This window comes from Salarias fasciatus, chromosome 12 (assembly GCF_902148845.1).
Source record: "Salarias fasciatus chromosome 12, fSalaFa1.1, whole genome shotgun sequence".
Taxonomy (NCBI): domain Eukaryota; kingdom Metazoa; phylum Chordata; class Actinopteri; order Blenniiformes; family Blenniidae; genus Salarias; species Salarias fasciatus.
The window spans coordinates 31,063,131-31,084,171 of NC_043756.1; the positions used below are offsets into that span (position 1 = coordinate 31,063,131).

The following is a 21,041-nucleotide window of genomic DNA, read 5'->3' on the forward strand; positions in this document are numbered from 1 at the left end:
TCGCCTGCAGGCTACCTGTGGAGCACGTCTGTGGTTTTTCAGTGAGGGTTCATGCTGAGCTGAGAGCGCTCCTCAGGAATCGGCCTCACACTCGCTCTGACGGAGCTTCAAATGTCACCGGGACTCGACCGCTGACCTTTAGTGAAAGGTCACCCGCTCTGCGGCGAGGATCTCCTGACTGTCTTCACCTTAGAGTCCAGACAGTTCAGCTCGGTGGAAACATCTGTGGTGTTTCACAGCTGCCGTTGTTCTTCACAGCAGATTTAAGGAGAGGAATCCCTTCAAATGACTTTGGAAAGAAATAAGTTGAGGAAACTCAGCTGAATTTAAGTGAGTACTTTTTAACTTTAAGGCCCTTCGTCACGTCTTTTAAGCTGCAGAAATGAGAGGTTTTTAACCAGCGGCTGTATTAACATGGTAGTTTCATAACATGTGGCTGAAATATGGCTTCAGCTGTTTCCATGCACCAGTCAGATCAATGATAACTGATTCACTGTAGACAGACTCAATACACCACCTGGTGGCTGGAGGCGGTACTGCCAGAAGACATCAGCAAACACTCCGTTGAGCTAAAAACTCTATTTATTAAATCCAGGATCTCTCGATTACCCGGACCTTTTTAAAAATAACCACAAAAGACTAAAGAGCTACTCGTGAATAAACCGCAGCGTTAGAATCCGGGAAACGGTTTGTGGTTTCTATTTTGTGCTGCTGGATAAAAACTGTGTGAGCTGAATGAACTCAGACTCCAACGGCTTCAGTTTGTTTCCTCTTGTGAGTCAACATGTGGAACCAGCTGGTTGGGTTCTGTTGGGTTCCGTGTTTTTCCAAGTGACAGGGCGAACCACTGCCCCGCCGCGCCGGCCTACGTGAAAACACACTTAAAGTAATGAAAACACACTCCGGTCTCTGAAGACGTTCTGCTTTATTGACACTTGATGATAATGATAACAAAGGGTTTGATTTCTCGCTCTTCTTCCAACCTGCTGCTGCCTGGCTCAACGGCACGGCGGGAGCTGAGGTGAGGAGGTGGCGTCGGGCTTACGCCTCACAAAGCCTCACAACCTGTTTTTCTGGTTCCTTCAAAACTACCTCTCTAGTGTAAACAGAAGCCACGAGGCTTTGGTCCTGCTCAGGAACCGGATTCCCGTCCTGACTGTCGGATCGGAACACTTTCCCAATTCCCTTCAGATTTTTATTGCTTAAAAATATTTTAAAAAATCTAAAAATCTCCTTTAATCAGGCCCGATTGTTCCTGTTTTCGTGATAAAATATGGATTTAGATCATGATGTGACGATGGCTGGACGCCGTTCCGGCGCCGGCGCTCTAGATCCGGGTTCTGCTGGAACCGGGGACTGACTGACGGTTCGCCGCCTTCCTCCTGCTGCTCTCACTAACAGAACCGGCCGTCCCGCCTGCATCGCCGTGAACCGCCGGTGAACAGGGCAGCACGGTCAGGCTGGTGTCAAATGACGAGCGGCGCAGGTCAATCAGAAGAAACCATTTTTAATTTTCATGTCAAAGCATTTGAGCGACTGTCCTGGCAGACGAGAGCGTCTGATTGGAGGAGAGTGGCGATCCCGGCAGATCCTTTAAGGCACTTGAATTCTTCATGGAGGTCTTTGTTGCGGTGTCGGTGGAGAGACGCGGCGCCGCCGGGCATGGCCGGGCCGGGCCGTCCCTCACTTCCTGGCATGCTTCTTGCAGAGGGCGACGAACTCCAGCACGTCGTCCCTGGAGCCCATGGCCACCGGCGCCTTCTGGTGGATGCTGACGGGCTGGATGTCCAGGACGTCCTGGAAGCCGGTGGACGCCAGGCCGCCCGCCTGCTCCATGATGAAGGCCATGGGGTTCCCCTCGTACAGCAGCCGCAGCTGGAGAGAGGGCGGCAAGGTCAGCGGGGGGTCGGTGGGGGTCAGCGGGGGGGTCACGTCATGTCACGTCTGTCTTTAGGGTCAACAGAGTCGGGTTTTCACTGTAGAGACTCCCAGAGACCCACACCTGACTGTAACCCTGGGAAATCCAATCAAAACTAGAACAACAACATGGTCCTCCGTCCCTAAAGATGGAGCTCTACCTGTTTCTGAAATCCTTCTGTTTCTGAGGTTACGGCTTGGCGTTCGGTGATGATTAATGGACATATTAAATAACTCAGGTTCAGATCTGAGGAGCCTCTGTCTCGGCGACAGAACGTCCTGCTTGCTGGAGAACAGCCGGGGATTTTGTCAGAATTGAGGCGTCAGAGCAGATGCCGTCTCAACGGCGTGTTTCACCGGTGCCGCCGGAGAATGTTTGGTTTACTTCATTACAGAACGTCGGCTGAGGGTTCAAACACCGACCGGAACGAGGAGCAGAAACCAGAGTTTGGTTCGTGTCTAACTGCTGAACTGAAATCCGTGCCGACCGGCTGGTTGTTCTGGTCGCCGCTAAACGAGCGTGTCGCAACACTGGATCACGTGAGTGAGTGTGTGTGTGCGTGTGTGTGTGTGTGTGTGTGTGTGTGTGTGTGTCCTGTCTGTTGGCAACAAGTTTTCTTTTCACTGTGATTTGGAACCTGAGTTCTTCACAGTGTGTCATTTTTCAAGGCAGAACTGACGCTCCGGTAAAACCCCTTCAGGTTGGAGCGACTGTACCTCCAGCACCACCGCCTCCACCTTCACGGCAGAAGGAGCCGCGGTGGAGGCATCGGTCTCTGGTTCAGCAGACCGACTGAAACCAGAAAACCTGTTGCCTCAGCGACTCGTCTTGCACACCGTCCAGGATGTCGACTGTGAAGAAACAAGGTTGTGAAACGTCCTCACCGGGTGTTGCACTACAGGTCTGAGTCAGAGAGCGGCGGCAACGGCAACGCCAACCCTCCGTCCGGGCGGTGACTCTGCCCTTCAGACCGGACTCCAGCTGGTCCAGACTGATCCGTACAGAGTTATGCGTTCAGACTCGACACTGCTGCTTCTTCTTCACTTTAAATGAACAGAAAATGACAAAATCTTCCTGATCCAAGATCTTAGATCAGGAAGACCTTATCACGTTCATCTGCCTGCCTTGGTTCTGTTCCATCTGACCGTCACCTACTTCCTTCAGACGGCGTTCCCAGCGTCTCGGTTCCCCGTTAAGGCTGTAGCCGGGGGCGGAGCTCACCTTTCCTGTGGGGTTCTTGGCAGTTCCCGGGTACAGGAAGATCCCGCCATACATCAGCGTCCGGTGCACGTCGGCCACCATGGAGCCCACGTAGCGGGCGTTGTACGGCTCGCTGCCGTCCTGAAGGAGAACAACCCACATCTCGTCAGCGAGATCAACCAAAAGGAGCGCTTCAGACACCACCTGGTGGCGAGAGACGGCGTTACACCATGTGGTCGCTCTGTTCATCTCACCTGTGGGAACTTCTTCCTGTGCAGGTACTCTGTGACGGCCGGGTCGAAGTGTTTGGCGTAGCCCTCGTTCACGCTGAAAATCTTCCCCCGGTTCTTGATCCTCACGTCTCGGTCGACGAGGATGAATTCTCCGAGCGCCTGAAGAGACAGGAATTGGTTAACAGGCAGAGACAGGCGGAGTGTGCAACTCGCAGCGGAGACCGACCGGGTCCAGCATGAAGCCGTTGACTCCGTGGCCGGTGGACAGCACCACCATGGTGGCGCTGCCGTAGAGGGCGTAGCCCGCCGCCACCAGGCTCCTGCCAGGCTGCAGGGCGTCCTGCTCACAGGGCTCGTCGTCTGTGGTCTGCAGGAAGACACCCTGTCAGTACTGCTGGTCAAACGCCCTGGAGACGCACCGATACCAGCACCGGTATCGGCTATCCGGCCCGATACTGCAGAGCTCTCGGACTCAGAAAGACGACTTTGTGGCTGATTCTAGAATTTTCCCATAAACTCAATAAATCCTGATAATCCAGTTTTCCAGACTAAAACTCCAGCTATGGGATCTTATCGGCACGGTATCGGTACTGTACTGATAACAGCTCTGGTATCACATCAGTATCGTGTTGGCAGGATGTTTGCATGGTAACGTATCGGCGTCTTGCTAGTGTCAATGGTTTAGCTCGGCGTTCAGCGGCGTCGTACCTTCTTGTAAATGGCGAAGATGGTGCCGATGGAGACGAGGCAGTCGATGTTGGACGAGCCGTCCAGAGGGTCGAAGCACACGATGTATTTACCCTGAAACCCAGGAGAGACGCAGTCTGGAGGCTGAACTCATCGTAAATGACATGGAGACAGTGTTTTCAGAGCCCCGTCGCCGTGGAAACACACCCTCCTCTCCGGCTCCACGATGATGGCCTCCTCGTTCTCCTCCGAGATCAGAACACAGGACGTGAAGGACGACTTGATCAGGTTGATGAGCAGGTCGTTGGACAGGATGTCCAACTTCTTCACCTGGTCGCCCGTCACGTTGGTGCTGCCGGCGATGCCGTAGCTGAGACGGCAGGCACACACACACACACACACACACACACACACACACACACACACACACACACACACACACACACACACACACACACACATTTCAGTGTCATTGCAGAAAAGTTTCCTGTTTCCACAGCATCGTTTTGAAAACGGTTTCCACGGCGACAGAGCCTTGAGTTTCCAGTGTGAAGGAACAGTAGAAACACCAGCTCAGCCTGACACACACCAGGACAAACACACCGGGAAACACACACCAGGACACACACACCGGGAAACACACACCAGGACACACACACCGGGAAACACACACCAGGACACACACACCGGGAAACACACACCGGGACACACACACCGGGAAACGTAGCGGCGCAGGAAGAAGAACAGGAGGGAAAACCAGAAACCCTGAAACCAGAGAGGAGCTTCTCCTCCAGAAGAAACAGGGACCGAGACGGTTTTCATCAAACAGACACAGATCAGGCTCAGTCTGGGTCTGAGAAAGACCAGCAGGTTCCAGGGTTCTGGTCTCAGCCAGACCTGGTTCCAGGAACGCGCTTCCTGATGGACTAAACTTGACTCTCCTGCTCGACTCGTGCCCGCGCGGACGCGCATCTGTGCGCTGCTCCGTCGCCCCCGTCAAGACGGTCACGAGCGGACCTGCTGGAGAACGACCCTGAGGCGAGACGGGGGGCGGAGGACTCACAGGTGCGCGAGCCCGGCTTTGCGCACGGCGCTGGAGATGGCCTTGACGGCCGTGCAGACGGAGTTGAGCAGCGTGGTGAGCTCCCCGGTGCCGCCGGCCCTGCGGCCCTCCTCCATCACGAAGCGGGTCACGGTGACCACGTCGGTGTCGAAGGCCTCTCGCTCGGACATGGCGGCGCTGCGGTGCGTCCGGGTGGATGCCGGGGCCGCGCGCTCCGGTTATAACCGCGGCGCGGCGCGGGGCGGGAGCCGCAGCTGGAGGTGGAGGTGGAGGCGGGGAGGTGTGGCCCCCCCGCAAACAAACCCAGCGCTGATGAAATGATAGAGTTTCCAAAGCAGGCTGTGACCAGAAGAATGGCAGAACTCTTGAGCAAGGCAGGTCGTGCACTTTCCATCAGATTGGATGCGATAGAGAGGCTGAACCAACACTTCCTGCTGATACCGGGACCCGCTGCGCTATTATCTCACGTTTGGAAAGGTTCTCTCCTGAAGCTCATTTTATTCACCTGAAGCAGTGAAACACACACACACACACACACACACACACACACACACACACACACACACACACACACACACACACACACACACACACACACACCTTCCTTCGTTTGTTTATTTATTTATTTACAGCAGATAAATAATATTCCTCATACAGAGGAAGAAGTAACTCAGTAAAACCTCTCAGACATTCCATTTCTTTCATTGTGCAGGAAAAGGAGGAAGCGGAAGAAAACCTGTTTAACCCCAAAGTTCCCATCAGTCACCGAACAAGTAGAGCATCCAGACACTTCCTGCTGTTCAGGGCTGGAACAACAGGCCCGGGTCCAGGACCGGCTCAGGTACCGGGTCAGGTACCGGGTCAGACCCGGGGGAACCAGCAGCACCAGCTCTCTGGGACAGACTGATGAAGTGAGAGGAGAGTCGGACCGGTTCACCTCCCGCTCATCTCTCTGGCTGTATCTCTGCCTCTTTGCTCCAGTGGGGTTCCTTCTCTCAGTGTGATGACGTCATTTAGAACTTTGGAAAGACGTTGCAACAATGTATCATTTTAAAACATCCTCACCTGATTTCAACTCGATATGCAAATTAGAGGATGACGTCAGAAACTGTGGAAAAAAACTATTTTTTAAAGGAAGAAACCTTCCTTTTAATGATTAATGACATAAATGACTCTGGACAGAAATAACCAGGAAGCTGCAGTAGCCCCCCCCCCCCCCCCCCCCCCCCCCCCCCCCCCCGCTGTGAGGTGACAGCAGACGGTCTCTGACATGCAGCTCTGTCTCCGCTCACGTCTCTCCTCCGTCCCGCCGGCGCTTCATAAAAACAAATCAGCATCACGACAGTCCTGGAGCTGGTTTTAACACGAGCACATGGCAGAGAAATCTCGAAATTCAGTCAGACTGGAGCTGAGGAGCTGCTCTCAGCTCCAACCCAGCAGGGAGCCGGAGATCAGGAAGCCCCGCCCACCGCTGTTTGATTGACAGCTCAGTCCATCACGTGAAGGCAACAGCAAAAATCAAAGAGAAAATAGAAAAACAAAGTAGAATTTTTTATTTACATATTTTTTTATTTATTCTTCTTTATTTAAACATTTATATTCTTTTATTAAAAAACAGATTTGTCTTTTATTATGGCACTCCTGTGACTTTTACCTCTTTCCTCTGCCTCCGAGAGCCGCAGGTTGAACACCCCTGGTCCACTGTATACTGCAAGAAACCTGACAACTTTGTGTTTGACTTTTTTTTTTATTTAAAGAAAGCAAATTCCCATTCAGCATCATCAAAAAGATTAAAAACATATAGAATAACAATGCAAAAAAATTGAAATGGATGTATGAAATAGAATATGAACAGTGAACATGAGGAATAAATGATACAGAAGATCAAACATCAAGCTTCTTTCAGCAGCAGCAGCTGGAGCAGGAAGACAGAAGGAGATTCTCTCTGCAGCCCACGTGTTGGGGTTAAAGGTCAGCCAGCTTCTCCTCATGAAGGTGGAGCTGAGGTGAAGGTGGAGGCAGCAGGAGGAGCGCTTGATTCTGAGGTGGAGGCAGCAGGAGGAGCGCTTGATTCTGAGGTGGAGGCAGCAGGAGGAGCGCTTGATTCTGAGGTGGAGGCAGCAGGAGGAGCGCTTGATTCTGAGGTGGAGGCAGCAGGAGGAGCGCTTGATTCTGAGGTGGAGGCAGCAGGAGGAGCGCTTGATTCTGAGGTGGAGTTTGAGTGTCTCCTCCGTGGAGACATTTCGGAGACGGTTCCTGGCATCCTGCCATTGCAGAGAGAAAAAAGAGTTTGAAAGTGTGTTTTGTTCTCCTGTTTTCTCCTGGAACAGAGGTCAGATACGATCTGGGTCATGTAGTGCAAACTGGACTATCAGCTGTTCTTTAATCCAGTTGAATGAAGATACCGTCTGCAGTAAGATCAAGCAGTAATGAGTAAGATGTTTTAACAACAGCTGTGCTTCAGTTTTCTTTATCAGCAGAACAGCCCTGGTGGGTCGTACAGCTTTGTATTTTTTTCATATACAGTATATAGTTTGTATTTTATGTTGATCCCTGTTTTCTGCAATTTTATCTGGTCGAAATGGAGACATGCTGTGATGAGAGTGGAAAATAGGCCAACGCCGCCACCTAGCGGCTGCGTGTGGATTTGCACATTGACCTGCTGAAGCTCAGGTGCGGTGGAACACCTGAGCCTGACGTGCACGTGAACCGAGAGAACCAGAGAGAAAGGACTCCGCGGTGAAGGAGGGGGCGAAGGCCGGGCGGGGGGGCTGCTGGAGATGGGTAGTGGTGGCCCTTCCGAGTCGGGTTCGGGCTCGGTTCAGGGTTAGGGTTAGGTAGTCGGGTTCCCTCCCGTGGCTTCGGGGCCTCCCTCACCCGTGTCCCCCGGAGGTCCTCCTCCCTTCTGGGACTGTTGTTTGGGCCGTCGTGAGCCGTCCGTGCAGCAGGGAGGACCACTGGTGGCGCTGTTCCTTTGTGTCTCCCTATAACCCTCTGTGTCCAAAGTCAGGTGGTCCAAAACCAGCACTGACTAAGTTGACCAAAAAAAAAAAAAAAAAAAAAAACAACAATTGGGGGGGGGGCACTTCTTCTGCAACTTGATGGCAACTCCTTTGACCAATCGCACTTGAAGCAGTTGAAGCTCTTACTAAAGGTTTCTTTCTTATATCTGAATTCTTGCTTGTGTTGGACGTCTCTCAGTCCCACACTCTGCTGCAGCAGTCCAGGTCCAGTCCCAGTCCCTGCCCGACTCTCCAGTCCAGTTCTGGTCTCAGTCAGTCTGTAACCCAGTCCAGGTCCCTGTCTCAGTCAGTCTCAGTCTCCAGTCCAGGTCTGGTCTCTGCCTCTGCTCCCAGGTTTCATGTGTTTCAGATGTCGGCTCACTTTGTTTTGCATGAATTTGTCTGTAATTTATTGTCTTGTTGACTTTGCTGACTGGGAATTTTCTTTCTTTAAATAAAACATGGTCAAAGACAAAACTGGAAAGATTCTTGTGAGTATTCAGTGTACGCTGGTGAAGCGGGGCGGGGGGGGGGGGGGGGGGGGGGGGGGGGGGGGGGGGGGCACCATCTAACGGGCCTGGGACGATGGATGGATGATAGGTGGATGATGGATGATGGATGGATGGACAGATATCTCCTCTCCAGGTGAATCTCCAGTGTCATTACATAAACGGCCACCAGAGGGCGATGTGGGAGCAGCAGTCCTGTTCTGGAGGAATATTGTGTCAAATTGAAACAATCTTCACTTCTCGTTAAATTTTTTAAGACTTGTGTCTGAAATAATGGTCATAATGATAAAAATCCGAACTTTTCCTCACGTTGTGAACACATGAATGGATGGATTATAGTGTATTTAGAGAGTTGGGTTCATGGCAAATGTGTTAAAGGTGCCTTAAGGAGTTTGCACGTTTTATGTGAAACAGCGCCCCCTGCAGGCCTTGGGCGTAATGCAGCTTAGTGAGACACTCGTGCCTGTGGCTCGCGTGAACGGAAGAGGGGAACTCCTTCCGCGTTCGTTTAGTAGCGCTCAAGTAAAAAGTAAATGTTTCTTCTACCTGGTGGAGTCTGTGTGGAGCTGCAGTGCTGGAAGCCAGGCTGTTCTGACTTTCTGGAAGATCCTGCTCAGTTGTTGCTCACTAAGCATCTGGACGAGTAATGGCGGACAAAGCGAAACCTAACAGCCGGAGCGCGCATTACGTCATTCCTCTCAAATTCTCCCCCAAAAAATTCTGGAGCCGGACCGGCACTGTGACTTTCAAGTGACAGTTTAGCCTGTTAGAGGTTCTGGTAATGAATATGTCAGAGCACATTGTACACATCATTAAAAATGTGTAACATATTTATGGTGGATTTAAAGTTTAAAAACTCCTTAATGCACCTTTAAATTTGATTTTAAAAGTGTCTTAACTTCAGCCACATATTGTTTCAGTGACATTGTCGAGCTGTGAAAACGGCAGAAGGAAAGGAAGAAGCTCAGCCTCAATAAAAGTCACAAAGTTAAAGTTTCCACGGAATTAATTCAAGATAATAAACTGTCACAGTGATTGACAGCACTGAGAGCCAATGGGGTTAAGCCCCGCCCCCTTTGCCTTCAGGTCAGTCTGCTGTTGTCTCCACAGGTTTGGTCTCAATAAATAAAATAAAGAGAAATAAAGTCGAGATTTATTCCAGATTGACGCATTTAGTCTGAGAATTCAAACCGCTGCAGATAAAATCACATTTTTAATCTGATCTGCTCTTTTCCAGTTTAAACATGTTTGTTTTCTGAACCTTCAACACACACAGAGACAGGTGTGTGTGTTTGTGTATGTTTGGGAGTTCGTGTGTGTGTGTGTGTGTGAGAGAGAGAGAGAGAGAGAGAGAGAGAGAGAGAGAGAGAGAGAGAGAGAGAGAGAGAGAGAGAGTGTCCTCAGAAAGTAGGCCTGGCTCTACAGGTAAGCCCCACCTGTGTGTGTGTGTGTGTGTGTGTTTGTGTGTGTGTGTGTGTGTGTGTGTGTGTGTGTGTGTGTGTGTGTGTTCCCTGCACACTGCGCATGCTCCGGCTGCTCTCCTCGCCAGCAGCTCTGCTCGGTTCTCGGTTCTCTGCAGTTCTCCGGTAGTTTGTCGGAGTTCGGTCGGTAGTTCGGTTCCCTCCGGCCGTCCGGGCCGCGCTGCTCGTCCTTCCCGGGGTTAAAGTGGGAGTCCGTGCGCGTGCAGCCTCCAGCGGGACGCCGGGCTTCCGGGAGGAGACACCTTGTCCCGGGACGGACGGAGACGCGTTTCCCGGTGAGTGCTCCGCTGCCGGGACTCTGCCGCCCGGACGCTCCGGCGGGTTCGAACCCGGGTTCCTGGCGTGTGCGCGGCGGGTCGAGCCGGCCGGCGGGGGCCGGGGGGGATTTGCTGCGGGTCAATCCCGTGAAGCGCTGCCCGGTAAGCGGGATTATGGTTAAAGCGTTCCGGCTGGTCGCACCTGCTCCCGGAGCGGCGGGAGTCCAGGCTGCAGCCCGGGTCCCGGCCTGGTCCGGTCCCGGTCCCGGTCCCGGCCCCGGTCCGTCCACTTATCTCCCCACTCTGTTTGATTCAATCAAGACTTCAATCCTCCACGTGAGAAGCGGTTCTCAACATGTGGTCCGGGGGCCTTTTCTGCTCCAGTGGAGCCGAAACGTGAACTTTAAAACTTTTTACATCAAATCTGCAACAGAACCGGGTCGAACCGGGTCTTCATTCCATCAAAAACACTTTAAATCCAGGAGAGTCTTCACGTTCTTTCCGTTTAAAACTTAAAAAGCAGTAAGAATCCAATAAGTTTAAGAATTTATTATAAATCTTTATAAACGAAAATCTTGTGTAAATGAAGGAGAAACTGTTACTTTTCAAACATGTTGAATCCTGCTGATCAGTGTTTCAGAATAAAAGCTTCTACTTTATTTACACGCGATCAAACCCGTTTTCGAAGATAACATTAATTTTGCTTGTAATTGGACACCAGCTTCGTTTTGCTGACTGTACTGTGATTGAATGAAGACTAAAAACAGTTTTTTCTTCCAGAAGATGTCAGATATCAAACGTTTAATCTGAAACTATGAGTGGAATTAAAAGAGTTTTAAAGTGTGAAGAAAAGAAAAGTGAAAAAAAGAATCGTTTTTAGAGACATCCGAACTGGATTTCTGTCAAAGTTTGAGTCTCTGATTGTGATAAGTCACATTGGGGTGTAAAACATAAGGCCTCTGGGCCAAAACCGGCCCTCTCGAGCCGGTCCCAGACACTGTGGAGACCAGGACCAGATCCAGGAGCAGGACCAGATCTCGGACCAGGACCAGGGGCTCAAGCGTTTCCAGAACGCTTCTTCCTCTTCATGCTCCTCCTTCTCCTCCCCCTTCCTCTGACTACTGGACCCCCCTGGACCCCCTGAACCTGTTTTAAACGGCGTTCTCAGCCTCCCGGACCCCAGACCCCAGACCCCATGACCCTTGCTGGCTCTTCTCCTGGTCCAGGTTCCTGCTCCTGTGTCTGAAGACTCAGATTCCGGCGTGGATCCAGGATTCCTGCAGACAGGAAGCAGTCGTCCTGCTGAGACTCCAGACGAACCGTCCTGAAACCTCCAGACGTTCTGAGACTGATGAACCCACAGGGGGGGAGGTTCTGCTGCAGACGGTTCCCTTGGAACCGGCAGGCGGCGTTCTGCTCCCGTTGGTCCTGGAAGTGTCTTTTAGACAGGTTGTTGTGGACTCGTGGTTTTGGACAGGTTGTTGTGGACTCGTGGTTTTGGACAGGTTGTTGTGGACTCGTGGTTTTGGACAGGTTCTTGTGGACTCGTGGTTTTGGACAGGTTCTTGTGGACTCGTGGTTTTGGACAGGTTCTTGTGGACTCATGGTTTTGGACAGGTTCTTGTGGACTCGTGGTTTTGGACAGGTTGTTGTGGACTCGTGGTTTTGGACAGGTTGTTGTGGACTCGTGGTTTTGGACAGGTTGTTGTGGACTCGTGGTTTTGGCCAGGTTGTTGTGGACTCGTGGTTTTGGCCAGGTTGTTGTGGACTCGTGGTTTTGGACAGGTTGTTGTGGACTCGTGGTTTTGGACAGGTTGTTGTGGACTCGTGGTTTTGGACAGGTTGTTGTGGACTCGTGGGTTCGTCTCCCAGTCGGAGCTGCAGGATTCGTCCGATGGTCGTTCAGCTGGATCTCTGGGTTTCTGTTAGTTCCAGATTAGAAAAGGTTCAAATCCAGACAGAAAAAGGACAGACGTGCAGCTGCAGCGCCCCCTGATGGTTCTGAGTGGTCAGGACGACCGGAGAGGTGACCGACCCGACCAATCAGAAATCACTGATATCAGCCCTGATCTGGGTTGGGGTGTCTTCTGTTCCTGAGTATCGATACTCCGTATCTGCAGCCGATGGCTGTTTGTCAGATTTGTACCGTGGCGCCTGCCCCCCCTCCGCACCCCCCCCCCCCCCCCCCCCCCCCCCCCCACCCCCCCCCCCCACCCCCCCTTGGGGATTAGTGTTTAATCTGGACTGTGCTGGTCTCAGGGGGGACGCGGTGCTTCGTGGCTTCTTGCTGGTCTCCCTCCAACTCATAAGCAGATCTGGTGGAGGCCCAGCATCGTGTGTGTGTGTGTGTGTGTGTGTGTGTGTTCTGCTTGCTGACATATGGCCGAGGCCCCTCAATAAACAGGTTGGTGAGAAGAGCCTGGAGTCCTGGAGATCAGAGGGGTGAGGATGTGTCACCCCCGTGCTAACCCCCCCCCCCACCGGGCCCACATGGATCCGGTCTTGGTTTTGGACCCTCACGGAGGTCTCTGTTTTTTAAAATGTGTAATTTCTGGTTTGCAGCAGTAAAAATAGCAAGTTCTCTGCATGAGCCTTGATTTTCTGGGGCGACCCTGAACGCAGCGCTGCTCCTGATTGGGCGGCGGCGGCGGTGTGGGGTGAAGACCTGCCCTGTTATTATGAGACCCAGTGAAGCCCCCCCCCCCCCCGCTCTGCGGTCACGGCGGAGCTGCTGAAGGCGTCGGCTCCAGGCTGTTTGTGAATAAATGAATGAACTACTGCATGAATTTCAACATCGTGAAACACCTGTCCGGCTGCCCTGGACCCCCTGGAGTGCCGGGTGTAGAACGCCTCGCCAGCGTCTGCTTCGCGGTTCGTGGGACGGATTTGAGGTTGAGCCGCTCTTCTCACCGTCCATCTGTCCAGAACCGAACCGGCGAGCGAGGCCGACCGGCGTCTCGCCGCCAGGTCACCGGCCAGAGGGGGTCGACGCCACACGGACTGAATCCTGCCTGCCGATTGGCTCCTGAGGCGTGGATTCGCATCGGACTTTACCCCACGTGGTTCACATGGTCACACATGGCTTCCTAATAAAAGAAAACAGCAGCGCCCTCTGGTGGCCAGCGTGGAAACGACATGGCTTTCAGGGTTTCTGCCGTTTCCGTGTGAAGAAGGTGGCTGAAGGTGGTTTAACCGGAGCCGAGGAGCGCCGGTCGAACCGAATCCTCAGTGTTCAGACCGAGCGGGACTCTGCTCCGCCGCTCGCTGGGCGGAAGCTGCTGCTGCTGTTGTGGTTGCTGGTCTGACTGGAAAAGAAGCGGTTTCCCCTGGAGTCTCGTCATCAGAGTTCCCTCCAGCTCCACTTCCTGTGGTTCCTCTGGAGTTCTGGTCCGTCCTGAATCCTCGCGGTGGATTCTCTCCGGCGCCTCGACCTGACTAAGAGTTTCTCTGGTCGCTGCGGCGGGCGTGAATGAGCGGAGGTTCGGTCTGCGCGCTCAGGATTAACCCCGGCTCAACCCCGAAGTGTGTTTGACAAAGACGTTTTGTTAGCTGGTATGTTAATCCCTCCTTCAGCCGAGCGTCCTCTGCTCTTCATGAGCTCTCCGTCCACGCTCCACACTCTCCACGTCCACGGCCCTCAGTCCACTCGCCAGAGTTTGGCCAACCTAATTAGTGAAAATGGGCTCAGACACGACTTTGCTGCAGTGCTACAGCGACGATCCGATGACTTCCATGAATGACACAGTGGAAGAACCAGGCTGCATGTGGACGGTCAGTCCAGGAGGGGGGAGGGGGGAGGAGGGCTCTCTGGGCATCTCCAGACTCATCGGTCAGTCCAGCCTCGAATCACAGCACTGAAAAGTCAACTTTCACTTTCTGTCTCATTGGAATTCTACATTTTTTGCAGAAGAAATCCTGATTTTTAAGATTTATGAGCCAAATAATACCTGAAAGACAAATTCAACACATAAAACCATGAATGCTTTGATGTCCCTCCACTGAGCATGTGCAGGACAGCGGTTTGACCGCAGCCGTGGGGCGAGCGGTCCAGCCCCCCCGTTTCAATCAATTTCAATCAATTTATTTTTGTACAGCCCAGCATCACAACAACAGCTGCGTCAGAGGCTTCAAGGTGTTACATGAGTCGGTAAAAATAAAAACAGTGAATAAGCATAATGTTAATATGTCAAATTCACAGTAACGAGACTTCCATGGCAATAGAGCATGAGTTTCTAGAAAGTGTCGCTTTCCCTGATTCCATGGCGACAGAGCCTCAGTCTTTCTAGAAAGGGTGTTTTCTCTCGTTTCTATGGCGACAGAGCACAAGAGTTTTCAAACAATCAAACTTTGTCGAGCCCTTTTTAGATTTTCTAAAAACACACGGTGCTTTGCAGCATTTAGACATAGAACAGCATTAAAAAGGAAGGCCGTCCCTCCCACCGCCAATAAAACACACACCTTCACCACAGTCGCACAAACACGCGCACACACTGCTCCGATCAGTTGTCATGTAATCGGACACCCAAAACACAACCAAGGTAACAGGCGAGCAGTGCGGTTCTGCCTGCAGGGACGGGATTTCTGTGGAAGACAACGATATGCAGATGATGCTGCTGTTTCCACGTCAGTCCGTCAGGTTTTGGTTCAGTCTGCCGGCTCTCAGCAGTCTGCCGTCGGTGGTAGAAGTGGTTCCTCCACGCTTTCTGGGACGCCACCGCCAGGTTTCTGTTTCTCGGTGGAACCATTGGACTCCTGGACTCCTGGACTCGTCTGCAGAGGGAGGCGTGGCCAGTCCCGTCAGCGGAGCGCGGCAGGCGCCGGGGAGCGCTCGGCGCTGCGCCGGTACCGCGATAATCCCCTCAGCTATGCGGGCGTGCTCAGACCTCTACCTGTCATGTTGGAACATTCCTCCGAGGCCGCCTGGCAGCGAGTCAAGTCGTCAGAACGCAGAGATCCTGCCTGTGAGCAGCAGAAACGGCTTCGACTGCTCGCTTTGAACTCAGTTTACGGTAAAGACAGAAACACTCGGCTGGTTTTCAGTTCAGACGTCTCCTCTGAAAATATGAGTCTGGAAGTGTGAAAGATCCAAAGCCTGCAGGAGGAAACACCTGATGGTTGCTGGAGGCCAGTTAAAGATCAATCGGAGTGATTGATCGGGTCGGCACAGGAAGCGTCCGACAGAAGCCTCAGTTCACTGACACTACTGATTAATTGGCGAGGCTTCTAGAGTGGAACAGCAGAACCAGGAATCCAGATGCAAGTTTGAGATCCGGCATCTGGACTGTCCCGGTTGCTTCAGTTCTTTTTGAGAATCAACTCAACGGTTGGTCCTGGAGCCGTTTCTGGATCTGGGACTGGTTTCCCGGCTGTTGGAGTTCCTCCTCCTGGGTTTGTCCGGCTGACACCTCGGCCGGCTGCTCGGGTTACAGCCTCGCCGCTGGTTGTCAGGTTACGGATCGTCCCCGGTCTCTGTGGGTTTATAAGCTCTGAAGCTTTATAGAATTTGAGGCAGCCGAGGTTCGTCTCTGGAAACGAGATGAGTGGAAACTACTGATCATTTAAAACGTGTCTTGAATCTTAAAGGTCAGACTCATTTCGGGTCGGGTGCCTCGTTAAAGGCTTCTGTTCTCCAGCTCAGTTTCAGCCTGTGGTTCTTCAGGAGGCCATTTTTCGTTGAGTTTTTCTGACTCTCCACCAAACTGAGTGTGAGAAGTGAAGCGGTCCGTCCAGCGCCACTGGGACGTTTCTACTTCCTGAATGTTGAAATTGTGTCTCCCTTGGTGGATTTTCTGATTCCTGAATGATTTCAGCACTAAATGCTCCGTGAGCTGCTGCCAGAGTGGATTCTGAGTGTAGCTGAGTGTTTCGCATCTCTGGAAGTGCCGGGTTTCCAGAGTGGGGGGTAATGGGGGTCAGGTGAAACCTTTGAAGTGGTCTTTCATGACCGCACGCCGTCTGGACGTCTTCCTGCAGCAGGTCGGCGTTTCTCTGCAGACTGAAGTGTTGTCCTCTGGTCAAACCAGTGGTCTGATCGGGGGAGGGCGGGGGCGGCTCCTGGGGACCCCCCCCCGGCCTCCCGTCCTCCAGCATCCCAGACCGCCAGCGAGGAAACACTCGGCTGTGTGTGTGACGAACCCTCGCTGCCTGGCCGTGATCCCGCCGCCTCTCAGGTTTCAGCTTCCACAGAGTGAAGGGCAGGTCGCCATGGCAACGCCGTCCACCGGAGACCAGACGCAGGAACAGAGTTTTAGGACCAGGACCAGAACCGGGGGCGGTGGGGGTCCTCGGAGCTCAGTCCTCTGGCCTGAGGTTCTCTGCTCTCCTCTGTTTGGAAGCTTCATGCTTGATCTGCTCTGATTGACGGAGAAATTAACCTTTTGTCTCGAGCACCTGTTTAAATATGGGACCATCTGACACACACACACACACACACACACACACGCGCAGGTCGTGTGTGTGTGTGTATGCAGGCGAGCGAACACTTTTGGCAGTGGTGTATTTAGAAGGAAACCCTGAATAAACGTGTCTCACGTTTCCGTTAGCTGCTCATCATGATGAGAGGGGATCTGTTTCTGCACCGCCTTCCTGTTTCACACAGTTGGTGCCCCCCAGCAGCACCACCAACCCCCCACTACCCCCACCCATCCCCACCCCCGCCTCCACCTCGCCTCCACCGGGGCTGAAACAATAGCAGGACTTGAGTCAATATTTGTTGATGATGGAGCCGCTTTTGTTTCAATCTGCTGGAAAAACTTGCTTTTTTTGATGAAATGACTCGACTCTGTTTCAGTCTCACTCTGCTTGGAGCTGGAGGAGCTCTGGTTGGTTGGAGGAGAGCGATCTGGGAAAATCAGTGACCTCCAGGAAACCTGAGCTTCAGGAGACTCGGTTAAACTCCACCGGAGACGAAATGTTCAGCTTCTCGTCCGTTCTGCTGATTAATGAAGCGTTCCGCTCACGTTCTGCTGACCATCCGGTCTGGAGCCGTCCTGACTCATCAGAACATTCACATGTTTCAGGACGCGAGCGGGATGATCCTGGACTAGACTGGACCAGTCCAGGACCAGGTCCAGGCTAGGCTAACGGGCTAACAGCTGATTGAGGCCAGAGGCTCGGCGCCATCAGAACAACGTCGCTCCTGCTAAAACCAGCTGACGTGGTGAAAATGCTGGACGCTGGAAGCCAGCACCTCGTCAGAACGACGGTTCCGTTCAGACGGTATCGGTGGCGCCGCTGCTCTGCTCGGCGCTCGGACTGTCAGGTCTGTTCCGATGTTCGAGTCTAAACTCAGCTTCTGCCGCTCTGTGCAGAGACGCTCTACTGGACGTCTTTTATCCACAATCTGTAATGTAATCACAGCTCAGTACTTTAGAAAATGTTTTATTGTGAAGAAAATCACACAAGTTGTGGGTAATAAAGTCGAGAAGGTTCCTGAACACACCGGTCAAACTTCCCAGAATGCCGCAGGAGCTAATCCCTTTGTTTAGGTGGAAGTACAGAGGAGCGGGCGGCCATGACGCCACGGCTTTTCTGCAGGAATGTAGCAGCTATTGTCGACCCGCAGAGACTGACCCACGGCTCCCGGTGGGAAGATCCCCCCCAACACCCCCCCTCCCCCGGTGCCGGCGCAGTACAATGTGCCGCATTATGACCTCGGGAGGCATGCCTGTGTTGTGGTAGCCTCTGACCCTGTGACCGCCGGCCGAGGCCACCGGAGAGACGAGCGCCGCGACACGGAAGTCATTAGCAGGTCCCTCAGTTACTCCAGCTTCCTGAGTCACGCCTCACTTTCTCCACTTCTGGGATGTAGACCCACCGGGGGGGCTGGGCGGGCGGGCTGGGGGGGAGGGGCACTGTTAGTGCACAGGTAGTTTCATGAACATCTGAATTTTCTGGGCGAGAAATCCCGCCTGAGTGTGAAAACTGATTCATGCTCTGGACTCCCAGGCCGGGGATCAGCTGATGTGTGCTATTAGAGCTGATACTGATCATGAAACAGACACTGCCAGCTGACGTCTGCTCTAACAGTCAGGAAGACCTCCCTGAGGTTCAAAGCGCTAATTAGCCTGTACTGTTCAGTAAAACCTCACTCCCAGCCTGTTACTGTATGATTAATACATCTTATAATCAATCTGTTATTCTAATTGGAACATCGAGGTCTGACACTCCACCTCAGAAGGACAAGGGTGTGGAGCAAGAAATGCTGAGATATAGAGAGCAGGACCAGGACTGGGACCAGGACTGGGGCTTGGGACCTGGTCCCAGGTCCCTGGATGGATGGAGAACACCTCCGAACTCCAGCTTTCCTCACATCTTCAGCCGTTCATTACTGTGTAAAGCAGGAAATGGTCTGTTCCTGCAGGTGAGAAGCAGCAGAGGCTCTGTTCCTGCAGGTGAGAAGCAGCAGAGGCTCTGTTCCTGCAGGGGAGAAGCAGTAGAGGCTCTGTTCCTGCAGGTGAGAAGCAGCAGAGGCTCTGTTCCTGCAGGTGAGCGCTGCTCTCTGGCCGTCCGTCTTCACCTGCGGATCCTCTCTGGGCCAGACACTGAGCGACTCCCTGCAGCTACAGACTGTTACAGCATGAAGGCGAGGAACCCGTTTGTTCTTTGTGTGTGTCTGTGTGTGTCTGTGTGTGTCTGTGTGTGTCTGTGTGTGTCTGTGTGTGTGTGTCTGTCAGTCAAACATTAACGCCCTGCATGCAGGCAGTCCTGGAACCAGCAGGTCGAGAACTCCGCGTTTCTTCCTGTGAACCAGTGTCTGATTTTGCACGTGCACGTGGTGGCGGTGGATGTTGTGACGGACGACGTGCACAGACTTGACACCCTGTCCGGGCTGGAATGTCAGAGTGAAGCACAGACGTGAGGAAGTCATTCAGGAATCGCCAGAGGTCACCGGGTCACTCCAGTCCCGTTCCAGTAGTACCGAAGTGTCCTCGAGCAAGACTCTGAGCGTCGTGCTCACAAGGATCTCCTGCTGCACGTTTCTCCCGGCACGTGCGCTTCATTCCGCCGCTCCTCCAAGTCCATGATGACGGGGGTGAAGGGGAGGGGGGGTCGTCTAGGAAGAGATCCTCATCTCATCTTTACTGCCCCCCCCCCCCCCCACACGCACGCACACAGTGGAACACATCATTTAGCTAATGGGATTAGCCCCCCCCCCCCCCCCCCCCGTCTTCCTTCTTTACTGGAGTCCACACTTGAGTTCCTGTCTGTTCCTGCTAAAACTTGTCTTTCAGTGGAGGAAGGAGGGAAAACTGATTTAATGAGGACTAAACATTGGGGGGAGGGGGGGTCCGGGCCCTCGGCCCTCGGCCCCCTTGAATCCTGATAGTAGAATCAGCTGCCACATTAGCCCCCCCCCCCCCCCCCAAGCTCGTTAACTGAGACAGGAAGTCATCATCTGAACACGCCGGAGCTTCGGGCTGTTTAGAGGAGTCTTTCCTGTTTAGCTAGCATGGCCGCTATCGCTAAGCCGTCCGCCTGGGGACCTGACCTGGATTCATGACTGACTCTTTAAGGTTCTCAGCTTGTTCTGACGTCTTTCGCCTCACGTTACGAGAAAGATGGGAGTCTGGATCAGTTCCTGTCCTAACGGTACGAATCTCAGTCCGTTTTAATTCCTCTAGAAGAAACATTTTCACGGTATTTGCAGTGAAATGATCAGATCTGTAGCGTGAATCCCGAACCCTGAAGCCCGGCATCACTTTCAGACGTTCACTGAAAAATGTCAATTGAATTTTGTTTGTGTTCCTGCTGCTCGCTGTGTTAGCGCTGTTAGCAGTGTTAGCGCTGTTAGCAGTACGGAGAACTTTAAATGAAATATTTCTTAATAAAGTGATATAATATGAATGATGAAATATTAGCGATTCTGTCTGCAGTGCACTAACAGTTGGACTTCGCGTTGCCCCGGAACCTGCACAGCAGCAGGGCCGTGACCAGCACAGACATATGACACATAGACCCAGCTTTGGCTCGTACCCTAAAGCTGTGTTGTATATCTCTGTGGTGCCTTCGTGCTGCCATCTTGTGGAAGTTGTTGGTGAAGCAGCAGTGAATGGTTCTTCTAAAGAACCGCTGGTGAGCCAGTCATTTGAGGGGGGTGGGGATAGACCCGGGACTCAACCCCCTCCCCCGCTGGCCCGGCGCCAGCGCCATGTGACTCATTAACAGCCTCGTTAGCGGGCAGCTAGCGGACCTCCAGGCTCTTCCAGCAGCCTTCCTGACGTGGTCCAGCTGTTGGACCAGCAGGACGCCGCTGCAGTATGGAGGACAGCGTGTGTGGAGACCCTCACACCGGTCAGATCGGTGAAGTCTCCCTGAACCCTCCCAGTCCGTCCTGTGTTGGCTCGTTTTGCCGGTTCGTCTCCAGCCTCACCCTCTGCTCCTTGTTGTCTGGCGGCAGAACCAAAGACCTGGATCTCATCGGTCCGTCTCCAGAAGGTCACCGGAGCGGCTCTGGACAGACGAGGGTCTTCAGACTGATGGACCCCCGTCGTCTGCTGCTCTGGGCTGAACTGGACTAAACAGAAACCCAGTGATCTCAGAAGCAACCGCAGATTTTAGAATTCAGAATAAAGAAATTTCCACTCCTTAGTCTGAAAAGTAAAGATGGAAGCCGTCATTTCAACGGCTGAACGGTCTGCAGGCTGCGCTGGGTTCTCCTGTGGGGGGGGGGGCTGTGCTGGGTTCTCCTG

General features: G+C 52.9%; 2 protein-coding genes across 4 annotated transcripts in view; one reads left to right on the forward strand and one right to left on the reverse strand.

Moving 5' to 3' along the window:
* Nucleotides 1-906: 906 nt before the first annotated feature.
* On the reverse strand, nucleotides 907-5,327 carry LOC115398647 (fructose-1,6-bisphosphatase 1-like). The gene is made up of 7 exons (XM_030105526.1): nucleotides 5,102-5,327; nucleotides 4,246-4,408; nucleotides 4,060-4,152; nucleotides 3,578-3,718; nucleotides 3,373-3,510; nucleotides 3,140-3,259; nucleotides 907-1,875 (listed from the first exon to the last, which is right to left on the reverse strand). Exons 1-7 carry the CDS (start codon nucleotides 5,269-5,271, stop codon nucleotides 1,684-1,686), a joined length of 1,017 nt encoding a protein of 338 aa, XP_029961386.1. The 5' UTR covers nucleotides 5,272-5,327; the 3' UTR covers nucleotides 907-1,683.
* Nucleotides 5,328-10,148: 4,821 nt separating this feature from the next.
* kank1a (KN motif and ankyrin repeat domains 1a) overlaps nucleotides 10,149-21,041 on the forward strand; it is a 33,843-nt gene continuing 22,950 nt past the window's right edge. For 2 of the 3 annotated variants that reach the window (XM_030105521.1, XM_030105523.1), the window contains exon 1: nucleotides 10,149-10,368. The gene's annotated coding sequence lies outside the window, so the exon portion shown is untranslated. Of the gene's footprint in view, nucleotides 10,371-21,041 lie in introns of all 3 variants that reach the window. The other variant, XM_030105524.1, reaches the window with a different exon arrangement.

What these genes read in the sequence shown, in the direction of transcription:
- LOC115398647 (XM_030105526.1), bottom strand. Translation starts at nt 5,271, where the DNA reads ATGTCCGAGCGAGAGGCCTTCGACACCGACGTGGTCACCGTGACCCGC. An exon ending in AAAGCCGGGCTCGCGCACCT is followed by an intron (nt 4,409 to 5,101) that starts GTGAGTCCTCCG and finishes CTGCCGTCTCAG; the next exon opens with CTACGGCATCGCCGGCAGCA. An exon ending in CCAAGAACCCCACAGGAAAG is followed by an intron (nt 1,876 to 3,139) that starts GTGAGCTCCGCC and finishes CCCTCTCTCCAG; the next exon opens with CTGCGGCTGCTGTACGAGGG.